General features: G+C 40.8%; 1 protein-coding gene and 1 non-coding gene across 18 annotated transcripts in view; both read right to left on the bottom strand.

The window, feature by feature from the left end:
- The window catches only part of LOC128136878 (ubiquitin-associated protein 2-like), a 79,140-nt gene that overhangs the window by 11,875 nt on the left and 55,044 nt on the right, over nt 1-12,221 (bottom strand). For 13 of the 17 annotated variants that reach the window (XM_052777194.1, XM_052777197.1, XM_052777201.1 and 10 more), the window contains 5 exons: nt 6,132-6,199; nt 4,077-4,266; nt 3,138-3,351; nt 1,405-1,679; nt 108-286 (listed from right to left, as the gene is read on the bottom strand). In XM_052777194.1, the coding sequence (XP_052633154.1) occupies nt 108-286; nt 1,405-1,679; nt 3,138-3,351; nt 4,077-4,266; nt 6,132-6,199 (926 nt within the window). The remainder of the gene's footprint in view (nt 1-107; nt 287-1,404; nt 1,680-3,137; nt 3,352-4,076; nt 4,267-6,131; nt 6,200-12,221) is intronic. The other 4 variants (XM_052777188.1, XM_052777189.1, XM_052777191.1 and 1 more) reach the window with 1 other exon arrangement.
- LOC128137930 (small nucleolar RNA SNORD121A) lies at nt 598-682 on the bottom strand. The gene has a single exon (XR_008233916.1). It is a non-coding gene; the product is annotated as a small nucleolar RNA SNORD121A (small nucleolar RNA).

Here is a 12,221-nt window from a genome sequence, read left to right as displayed (position 1 = left end):
AGTCATCATATCTCCCCCATCCATTACATGGTGACTGTGCCTTGATGTTTTTGGCACAAACTTGACCTCCTAAAGACCACACGTAAGTATGCACAAGGGGAACTCACACATACTTTACAGATTTTGAGTACAAGCTATTGTTGTTCGCCTGGCTGGTATTCTCACTGCTTGAAGTTGATCCAAACTCTGAGAGTGCAGGCTCTGATCCAAACTCCAGAGCTCCAAACTGAACATTTAACCCTGTCACATCTGCTGATCCAGGCATCTCCACCGCAGAGGCAGGAATCTTAAAGGAGGAAAAAAAAGCCGTAATTCCTTTGCATGCACTACCTGTATTAGATACCAGTAACTGACACCCTCTCCTTCCTTAACTACATGTTTCTTCAGTTACTGCCTCAGCCTTCCCTGCTAACTAGATCTGCGACAACCCTCCAGTTTGCATCGCATAAATTAACTTCATTCTTGTAACCTGATATTAATTCATTGATTCTGTGCTCTGATCTGGAGCTGAAAAAGTATGCCATACTATTCTATAATATCAGTGTCATCCATGTCCATTCACCTTCAGCCAACATTCATCTTGTGGCTACTAAGTCAATCCAGAATCACTCAGCAACAGTTATTTTCCACATGGAGCAATCAGCTATGTGCTTGGGAAAGACAACATCACTGCATTTTGGACCTAAAAACTATCCAGTTTAAAATCTCCTGCTTTAAAAACAAGAAATATACCATGGTCTTTGTGCTCCTTCTCCCTAGCAACTTATATATAGAATAGAATCATATAGGTTGGAAAAGATCTTTAAGATCATAGAGTCCAACTGTAAACCTAGCACTGCCAAATCCACCACTAAACCATGTTCCTAAGTGCCACATCTACACTTTTAAATACCTCCAGGGACGGTGACTCCACTGCTTCCCTGGGCAGCCTGTTCCAATGCTTGACAACCCTTTCAGTAAAGAAATTTTTCCTAATATCCAATCTAAACCTCCCCTGGTACAACCTGAGGCCATTTCCTCTTGTCCTATCACTAGCTGATAAAAGAGACCAGTACCCCCCTCACTACAACCCCCCTTCAGGTAGTTGTAGAGAGCGACAAGGTCTCCCCTCAGCCTCCTTTTCTCCAGACTAAACAACCCCAGTTCCCTCAGCCGCTCCTCACAAGACTTGTGCTCTAAACCCTTCACCAGCTTCATTACCCTTCTCTGGACACGCTCCAGCACCTCAATGTCTTTCTTGTAGTGAAGGGCCCAAAACTGAACACAGTACTTGAGGTGCGGCCTCACCAGTGCCGAGTACAGGGGGAAGATCGCTTCCCTGCTCCTGCTGGCCACACTATTCCTGACACAAGCTTTTGTATGTTTTTACGTTTACTAAGGACAAGCTACCATTCAATTACCCACCTTGGATGCTGGAGTTATCCTCCGTTTTGGTGGTTTTATCTGTTTCTGCTGGGTTTGATGGGCAGTCACTGCCTGGTTATCCATAGATATAGTGGGGAGCTGTAACATTTTGCTAACAGCTGTAGAGGTGTCTACTGGAGATGGCTCTCGGAGTTTTATCTGGGAGGAGAACGACTCCAGCCCAGGAGGAGGAACAGGAACTGCCTGCGTTTGTTGTTGCTGTCGCTGGGTCAGCTGGCTCAGAACTGGGGATGGTTCAGGCTGGGATTTAAAGTCTGGTCAGTGTTGGGAAAAAGAAAAATCAAAATTAAAGCATTAGACTCTGCTCTTCACACTTCTACTCTTATGAAAGAATCTGGGTGACTTGACATACTCGACAGCTATGATTTTATAGTGTGTGCAAGTCTCTTTCAGACCTCACACAAGTTTCACATTGAACATTACCACTGCAGTAATAAGGCCAACATTTTATATTCTCTACTTTAAATAAACAGCTGTGGACAAGCATTATGTGGCTTTTTTCAAAAATGTGAAACAAAACCTATCTATACAGTCACATAATACTATCACACATTAGTCCTCAAAAATGGTTACAGATTATTTTAATCAAACACTGCCACTTTCACTGCAATTAACTGTGCTGATAAAATGTGATTACTTCCAAGAGATCTGGAGTTGCAATTTAGAGGTATTATGAGTTAGGATTTCCTGCCCCTACAAAGGAGAAGATTTTCAACACAAATAGGAAGTCATCTACCATCTCAGTCTGCCTGAAAGTCAAGAGACACTGGACACAGCTTTTTTCCAAGTCTTCCCGTCATATTTTTCAGATGCTGAAAGCCATGCAGTGGCTCAGAGCAGTGGTCAAAAAACGTATGAGATCCACAGCATTTGCAATGTGAAGGTTTTTTTATTCAGTTGGTAAAGTGCGTTAGAAAGCAACTTAAAACATACGTAAACATTTTTTCAGAATTGCTGTGTGTCAAAGATTATAACTGCTACCAGATTGGCTGCTTATCTATCTGGAAACATATACACATACACATGAGAGAGATGCAAGAGCTATCACTCTTCACAGCGAGAATACTTCTAGGAACTGCACTGCAAAAACCAAGTTTGTGTCACTTTCACTGTTTCTACTACTTTTACTCAATCAAATGAGAAATCTATAGAATTTTGAAGAAACAAAATGGGTAACCTGCATCATTCTCAGCATACTAAGGAAAGAACACCAAGATGTGATGCACATTATGAAGAAATTATGTAGTCCTCATTCAAAATTCATCTAATGGTTAATAAGAGAAAAATCGGGGCGGGGGGGGAAGGCAGGGAAGACAAAATATGGTACAACCTTATACTCAGTTAGATGCAGCACAGGCACAATGAAAATAAGTGTTTTCCAGGATTTGTTGAGAAACAAAGTTACAAAGTTCCACTTAACTATTCAAGCACATTAAATCAAAGATGTCATTATATGAGGGCTCAGCAACTTCTAATGATGCAATGACATTTATGGATAGGCTTAAGCCTATCAAAACTTAGTTTGTGATATACTTGTAATGTATATTACCAGCAAATAAGCGTAACTCTTACAATGCTGTAACCAGTTGTATTATTAGGATTACTTTTTTTAGAAAAAGTCTTTCATTAAGACCACTTTAAACTGTCATCAGCATTAAGAAATCTTATGAGCTAATAAAGAGAGAGAGAGAAAGCTATGTCAAAGCACTTACCAAACTGACTAAGGACTGAGGACTGAGTGATGGGTGGTTTTAGATCCCAGGATGATGTGTTGGCTGTAGTAGCAGTGGCAGAGCTACTATTGTTTTGTTGACAGGTAAACTGACCCAATCCTGGAGATTTCAACTGGTCCAAGATTTGGGATCCAGTAGAGTTTGCCAGTTTAGAGGATCCAAGCTCTCCAAAGCCAGAACAAAGAACTGCAGACTACCGAAAGACAAAAAATAGGGGAAGGAGTGGAGTTAAGTATTTAATAAATAATTTGAACATAACCATAGGGTCAATGCCTACAGCTGCTATCTGGCAGCAACTAAAACCTCTTCAGCCCTAGATTACTAGCAAATGATGAATAAAAAATTCAGCAGTTGTAACATATGGCCAGATCTTCTCCGATTGTCAACAATACAACTTCCACCACTGTGATGGCAACAATACTGATTTACTTTAATCCATGCATCTCAAAATAGCATATATTTACTAATAGTTAAACTGACTTTCAGAGAATAAATATAAGTGCCCAATTTCAAGCCCTCACAATTGACTCAGAAATAGGCAGGTTTCCACAAAAAGCAGTCAGATAATGTGCTTGGAAATAACACATCATAGTTTTCTGGCATAGAACTCTTCACTACAAACAAATTATTTCATCCTAAATCAGCATGCAGTAAACACATCTGCTCTCTACTCTAAAATTAATACAGGCACTTCATGTAAACTGAGAAACAACAACTTAGCAAAACCAGAAAAGTAGTAATTTTTTTGTGCGTGTGTGTAAAGGGAAGGAATGGAATTCTTAATTCTATTCCTTCAATATTTGCAATCTGAATTTTATAAATACTGAAATATCTCATGAAATGAGCAGTCCTGGAAAAGTTGTTTAACCTGAAATATTTACTCATGAAGACTGTTTAGAAAGCATAAGATAATTTTACCAGACTTTGAGGAGAATAAGAATTTACAGCACTGGAGCTGCAGGTTCCTGATGCCATCTGGGTGCTGTGCTGAGAATTTGTGAAGACTAGGGCTTGGCCAAAGGTCTGCTGCTGGGGAGGCTCAAATGAGTTGCCTTCTGTCTCTTGGGTGGAAGTCACAGGCTTTTGAAGCAGTGTTACCAAATCAATGCTATAAGAAAAGCAAAGTTTGGCTGGAATAAACATGATGATTAGGCTGCGCTGAAACAGAAGAAAGCACTAACAGTACTAAAGCTGCCATACCAGCAACAGAATTAACTGTTTAATTAGGCTGATTAACAGCCTTTTCAAGTATTGCTTGTCTGCCATACAAAAAGAGGTAGAATAGAGGGTTTTGCCAGAAAGTATATTCCATTAGCTGAAACCTTCCACTACAGTTAGAATACAAACTACCTTTGCACTCTTTCCAAACATTATCAAATTTATAACATAATGTATCACATAAGTAACCTATATGATTAATATAACCAAGTAACCAGAGACAAGTCATAAAAGATACATTATGTTCAAGTAGACCTTGCCTGCAAGCCCATTATGTATATTGATAATCCACATTCCCTGCATATCATGCTATCCCTTTAAAAAGACCAAGGGATCAAAGTCCTACCTCTGTATAGGGTGGGTATGACGACAGTAAAGACTGAAGTCACACATGCAGTGATTGAGTGAATATGTGATGACATGGAAGTCACAAGAGCAGCAGAAATAAAAGCTAAGTTTCTCAGGTAGCAGGCACATATCCAAAATTACTCTACCACACATACCTGAGCAGGATGAGAAACATGAATTTTCTTATATTTAGCATGGCTTACTAACCCCTACCACATGTTTAGCACAGGTTTAACCAAGGAAGAGCAAAGCACTCAGACAATAAAAGAAATCCACTCCAAATGTTCCGACTTAAGTTTATCCTAAATATACCATGGCCTTGGGCTGAAAAGCTGCTTCCAGCAATTTCATTAGCATAGATTTCTTAACACCCAAACCTTTCTCATGGCAAGTTAAAAAAACCCAAACAAACAAAAAACCCCCATCACACCCAAACCAAACCAAACCAACAAAAAAACAAAAACCAAAACACCAGAATTTGAGTTGATGAACTAAAATATTTTCTAACATAATTTGAGGGACATCCACTGGAAGAATATTTGCATTACAACAATGAACACGTGAGCACATCACCTCTAAGAAGGAAAGGATTTTAAACTGTAGACCAACTGACACCATGTCTACTCCCAATCACATCCATGTTGGAAGGACAATTTTGGTGCAGTCTGGAGTACAGCAGTACAGCTGTATCAGGATGTTTGGGACCATTAGGCCACCTAGTTTTCAGATCTAGTTTTTGATCTCATGATATCCAATTATTGAAGTCTTCATGACACTAAAGCTGTGTCCCAACCCACACTCCTGGGACTTGAGGCTAATGCAGACAACTGATTCCACAACATCATCAGCCAGGCATTGGGTGAAGACAAAGGCAAGCAAAAGATGGCAGCAACTGCCGTATTTTTGGTTCTCTATCTGAACTCTGTATCATCAGTGAAGGCAAGTAACTGTGATGCTTACCAGGAAATTTACCTTCTTGCCAACACAAGCTTTTCTGTTAACACATTTGTCAAAGCATTACATTCTGAACTTTCTGCATCTACAGGGCCAGGCTTCCATTTTCTGAACAGCAAAGCCAGAGCTTCCTTTTCAACAGCAGAAAACTTTTCTTCCCAGCTACTTCTGTTCCTGCCTGTAAGCAGTCTGTGCAGAAGACAGGGTCTTCTCAGTATTACGCTTGTGGATTTGTTAAGTTTGGCTCCACTTCCATAGTCAATAATAGGTAACACGGGAACCCACAAAATCAGTGATTTGCAAACAAGGCTTTTGCAATTTTGAAATTAGCTTGACCAATCTCTGACCAGGGCTGCCCTGTGTTTTATTCAACATTTTATATGTGCAAGCTAACATTGCTTCACCAAGCAGAAGGTTTTTAAGGTATAGGGAAAACCTGGAAAAGCAGCTTACCTTTGCCCAGGAGTCACATGATTCTCAGCTGGAACAGAGGAAGCAGTGAAGACTTTTGTTTCAGAAAGCTGAAAAAGAGAGAGAGGGGAAAAAAGGTATTTTAATCATACACATGCTCACACTTTACTGCTGCGACATCCGCAGAAATCCCATCTTGGTCAGGCACTTCCAAGATAAAAGCAAAGTCAAACTACCATTACAACCAGTTATGCTGGAGGACAGGGAGATGATTCGAGACAGCCAGTGTGGCTTCACCAAAGGGCAAGTCCTGCCTGACCAACTTAGCAGCCTTCTATGACAGAGTGACTACAACAGTGGACAAGGGAAGAGCTATTGATGTCATCTATGTGGACTTCTGTAAGGCCTTTGACACGGACCCGCACAACATCCTTCCCTCTAAATTGACGATATGGATTTGATGGGTGGACTGTTCGGTGGATGAAGAATTGGTTGGATAGTCACATCCAGAGGATAGTGGTCAACAGTTCAATGTCCAGATGGAGATTGGTGAGGGGTGGTGTCCCTCAGGGGTCCATACTGGGACCAGTACTGTTTAATAACTTCACCAATGCCATAGCCAGGGGGATTGAGTGCACCCTCGGTAAGTTTGCAGATAACACCAAGCTGAGTGGTGCGGTTGACATGCCTGAGGGACAGAATGCCATCCAGAGGAACCTGGACAAGCTTGAGAAGTGGGTCCATGTGAATCTCATGAGGTTCAACAAGGCCACGTGCAAGGTCCTGCACGTGGGTTGAGGCAATGCCTGGTATCAATACAGGTTGGGGATGAAGGGATTGAGAGCAGCCCTGCCGAGAAGGACTTGGGAGTAGCAGTGGATGAAAAAGTTGACACGAGCCAGCAATGTGCGCTCACAGCCCAGAAGGCCAACCATACCCTGGGCTGCACTGGGAGAAGCATTGCCAGGAGGTCAAGGGAGGTGATTCTGCCCCTGTACTCCACTCTGATGAGACCCCCCCAGACTACTGCGTCCAGCTCCGGAGTCCTCAGCATAAGGAAGACATGGATCTCTTGGGCTGGGTCCAGAGGAGGGCCACAAACATCATCAGAGGGATGGAACACCTCTCCTGTGAGGACAGGCTGAGAGAGTTGGGGTTCTCCAGCCAACTGGAGAAGAGAAGGCTCCGCCGAGACCTCACTGCGGCCTTTCAGTTACTTAAAGGGGGCTCAGCAGAAAGATGGGGACAGACTTTTTCATGGGGCCTGTAGCGGTAGGACAAGGCGCAACGGCTCTACACTAAAAGAGGCTAGATGCAGACTAGATACAAGGAAGACATTTCCTACCGTCGGGGCGCTGCAACACCGCAACGGCTTGCCCAGACAGGTGGTAGATGCCCCATCCCTGCAAACATTCACGGTCAGGGGCTCTGAGCAACCTGATCTAGTTGAAGATAGCCCTGCTCACTGCTGGAGGGTTGGACCAGATGACCTTTAAAGGTCCTTTTCAACCCAAACCATTCTATGATTCCATGCTGCAGCTATGCTTAGAAAGAAAAAAACATGTAGTCAAACTTCAGCAAAGTCTTCCACACAGATCAAGTACCAATTTAATTAAAGAGTTAGGAAATTTGATCTACTGAACACACACTATGGTACACCAAGGTAACTACATCAGTTTGAGCAATAGTTTAACTGAAAAATATACCAGTAGAATGTAATTAACATGACAGCTGGTATATCATCACTGCATCATTGTGCAGACATAATTTAGGACTCCATGGAGCAGCTCTGATAAATCTTGTTGTGGAAGTCTAACATACTGCACCGTTCCCACTCATTTCATGTATCCCTGTGTTTTACATTTCATGTCACAGCAGCAGAGGCACTTTTGCATGCAGCTAGGGACAGTGAACTACCATTCATGGTTCCTTTTTGGCTTTTCTACTAGAGGCAGCAATAACATCTTAAACCATTTGCTCTGCGAGCATGAGTTCGAAAACAATAATAAAGGGAGAACCATATAATTGCTTATACTAGTATAACCAGTCAGACCACCCACAACAGAGAACTGTACTTCTTTCACCATGCTGTTACGATAAAGATAGATACTTGCACAGGTAGCTGGTGAGAGGGAGCTGGTTGGTTGGGATTTTGGGGGAAAAGGGGGTGATTTTGTTTTGTAGAGGGGTTGTTTGTCTGCTCGTTTTTCTTTTTAATAGCTTTCCTTTTTTAAAAAATAGTTAAACAGCTACAGCTTCCTAGGGCTAACTCACTTCTATTGAGAGGAATACTTGCAAACCAGAATACGTCTTAAGCCAGTACAGGTTAGGTTGAACAAGATAAAGATATGCATGTATAATGGTTATATTTTAAATTAAATTTGCACAAAATCACCCTCTAACTACTTTGGTGTAGCTTTGTATTTAGACTAAAGAATAACTGACTTATTCAAACACCCAGAAATAATCCCTTTAGAATGTGACATTTGAACACAGCTCTTCCAGGAAATTATGCATTTTTAATTGCATACATTGCTAGCAGCCCAGTTTAAAGGACATCACGGACATGAGCCAATTTCATCTGCCATCCCACAGGCAGCTCTACTGAAAGCACGTATATACCTGAACACAGTCATCTGATTGGGATTCTCCTATGAAACACTGGACACAGAAGGGCTGACTGGGAGCAATCACTTACCACTCAGAGGCAAAGTTTAAATGTTTCATGTAGTCTCCTAGCACCCACTTATGTGCAACACATTGTATCATGCAAAAATGGGTACCACCACAGTTCCTCCCTCCCTTTCCTTCCCTTCCCTTGCCTGCCAATACAATGTGCTTTAATCTCATCTTTCTGGAACACAACTCTGTCCTTTGCATAATGGTGCTAGCCCACAACTCTATGTACTGACCAAAATGAAGAAAGAAGATTCAGCTCAAGCATATTTCCAATTAAAAAGGCTAGTTTTCTATTGTTCAGGCCTTTCCCCACTGTACATGTTATTTTAGAACAACGTGTACTGTACTTTTTGCAGTGTTACAAGACTCTTGCATTATATGGCAAAAGGAGGCCAGCTAATGGCATGAGCAGCAACCTATTGTCTGCAGTCCCTTGGTTAAATATTAAATTCTTTGTAATGTCAACAGTTTCCTATGCTCACATAACCCAGGATAAGACTAACTGTGGCCAAAACACATGAATACTGAAAACTAAGCAAATCGAGAAGGCTGAGGATGTTTGCGACAACGCAAAAGCATGCTTGACATATGAGAGAGGAAACGTTCTCTTCAAGTGAATCAGCAAGCAAAACAGAAGTCTCCAGCTACCAGCTTGGCCACATTGACATTTATACTACAACCTGTGGCAAACTCACTGCCACAAGCTCCAATCAAGCACCTAATTCAGAAGTCTGATGGGATTATGGCATTTGTCAAAACACATAATTCATGCAGCAGCAGCTGAAAAGTTTTGTTATGCAGATGTATTTAGTGTTTTTTAGAAGTAGTTGTACCGGCTCCTAAGTTATTTATGCTCACTGTACACTACACTGGCAAATCTTTCACTGAGGCTCTGGTATTTTCCCAGAACTGAATGAATGGTCATGAACCATTTGCAAACATCAGCCTCAGAAGGATATTTCCTCCATCTGCAGTGAAATGCCTGTGCTTTTCAGCTCCTGTTCCTATGATAAAAATAATTCTCCAATCACCAAACAGACAATCATAGAATGGTTTGGGTTGGAAGGGACCTTAAACACCATCTAGTTCCACCCCCCTGCCATGGGCAGGGACACCTTCCACTAGACCAGGTTGCTCAAAGCCCCATCCAATACGGCCTTGCAACACTTCCAGGCCTGGGGCATCCACAACGTCTCTGGGCAACCTCTTCCAGTGCCTCACCACCCTCACAGTGAAGAACGTCTTACATCTAATCTACATCTACCCTCTTTCAGATTAAAGCTATTACCCCTTGTCCTATCAAACATATTTAACAACTAGCTACCAGCTCCTATGGCGAGTTGATACGTGACGAGAAAGGAAAATATACTCCAGCATCCTCATAAAAACTCAACATCAACAAATCAGAAATAAGAAAAACTTATTACTGCTTTAATATGATGTACTGAAGTTAAAGAAAATAAAACAAGTTCTCATCCTGCTTCCTGGTAAAGGAAACACTCTCACTAAAATACACTTTTTTTCCTTTTTTTTTTTTTAAGTGTTGCTGTTGTTTCAAATAAAAACTAAGACTACCAATACTGTACACAAAACGTTTCCCTTCATCCACTTTCTAGCAATTCGTATGTATTCTATTTCTCCCCTTCTGCTAGTTTCTGTAGTTAAACTTTATTTTCTTTAGCCAGGAGAATACGATCACAACTTTAACAGGAAAACCCAGAGCCACCTACAGTACCTCAACATTTGTCTGGTCCTTCACTGTCCATGCCCTGAATATCACTTTAACAAAATACAACCTCCTATTTTCACCGCAACTAGTTTCCACTCTATTTAAGAGCATGCTGACAACCTACAATACTTGTTCAATACTCACTACTAAAGATAAATACCAGACAGGACTATTAGATCAAAAAATCTAATCCTTCCCAGCTCACAAACATTAAATTTCACTCACCTGCTTATAACTTGCGTCTGACTAGAGAACACCACATTTAAACAAAAACAGTCTTCAGAAATACACCTGGTCTTTATCTGCAGACAGCAAATACATCAGCTTCCGCAGTTGTTTTAATCCTCAGTCATGCTGCTAGAATTGTTTGTTTATTATACATTTAAATGCATGGCTCCATTTTCCAGCCACAGATTTATATTATGCCTTTGTCTGCTAGACTAAAAACAAAGACTATTATATGCTAATAAAGTTACCTTTTCAGATTCAGTAAACTAAAAATCTCACTCTCAAGGACCTCTTCTATCAGTAAATGATTTTCAGCTATTTTCCACAATCTTTGTTTTGTAAAAGCAATAAGTAATTCAATGCACTGCTTCAGAATCATGTTCAGGAGAGTCCACATAAAGAAATATAAATCAAGAATGATTAAGAGACAGGGAAGAGTGCCTACAAGCAAAAAGACTACAATGGCTTTTTTTGTGCCACAGCATCAGCCCTTTAGGCGATCATGCTGAGCTGTTCTTTTTTCATCATAGACTACAATCCTGAAAAATTTTCAGTTGCTGCTTTCCAGAAGACAGCCCCTTGTTTTGGAGGTGTGCCTTTATTCCTATAAAACAAATGGGCACTTGGCTATATTAAAGCATCTTTCATTTGAACAGGTCAAGTCTAGCAGAGGTCCAGATTTCTCTGCATGACTGGTTTACTCTTAATTGCCATTCCAATAGTTTTTGGATTTCCCATCCATTTTATTGAGCAGTGATTTTATTTTTGCTTCCAGATCATGATAAAGACGTTAGATGGCATTTGGCCTAGGACTGGATTCCTTTATAGTCCTACCAGAAATGCCCACGTTGAGTAAGGGTCCTCCTGCAAAAGATCTATTTGCCAAAATTTGCAAGGTAGATTTTAAACTACTTAAATGTGTTTCATGATAGCATGTAATTATTTTTAGAACAAAAGACGTAGAACAAATCTCTTACAAGGACATACTCTATCTTCACAGTTAACTCATAATTGACTTAAAGACCAAGATCAGATTTATTTGAAGTGGATCTATTTTCCATAAAACTATGCTGAATGGCACAAGTTGTATTCTTATGCTTCTATTTTTTTTAAATCAGATGAATCAATTTTTCCTTTATTTTTCCCCCAGGCATGTTTTGGGCTAATGTGCCTGCAGCTCACCATTTCATTCACTCTGTCTGAACATCAGCACATGAACAACTTTCTCCTAGGTTACTGGGATTTTTCCAGGATGCTAAAATTAATAAAAATTAACAAAAGGCTAGAGATTTCATCTGCTGTTCTTTCAAAATTCCTGTGCAAATTACTCAGTTTTAATAATTAATTAAAAAAAATTCTATCCCTCATCAGCATTGCTCACCACCCCCCTCCCACGCTACAGATGTTGTATTGTATTAGTTTCAAACAAGGGTGAGAAACAAGGCCAGAAATTTTCACTATCCTTAGCCCTTAGTCCACCTCTAGCATACACTGCA

Source organism: Harpia harpyja, chromosome Z (assembly GCF_026419915.1).
Source record: "Harpia harpyja isolate bHarHar1 chromosome Z, bHarHar1 primary haplotype, whole genome shotgun sequence".
NCBI classification, from domain to species: domain Eukaryota; kingdom Metazoa; phylum Chordata; class Aves; order Accipitriformes; family Accipitridae; genus Harpia; species Harpia harpyja.
The sequence above is the reverse complement of the archived record's forward strand: the minus strand, read 5'-3'. Positions and strand labels throughout refer to the sequence as shown.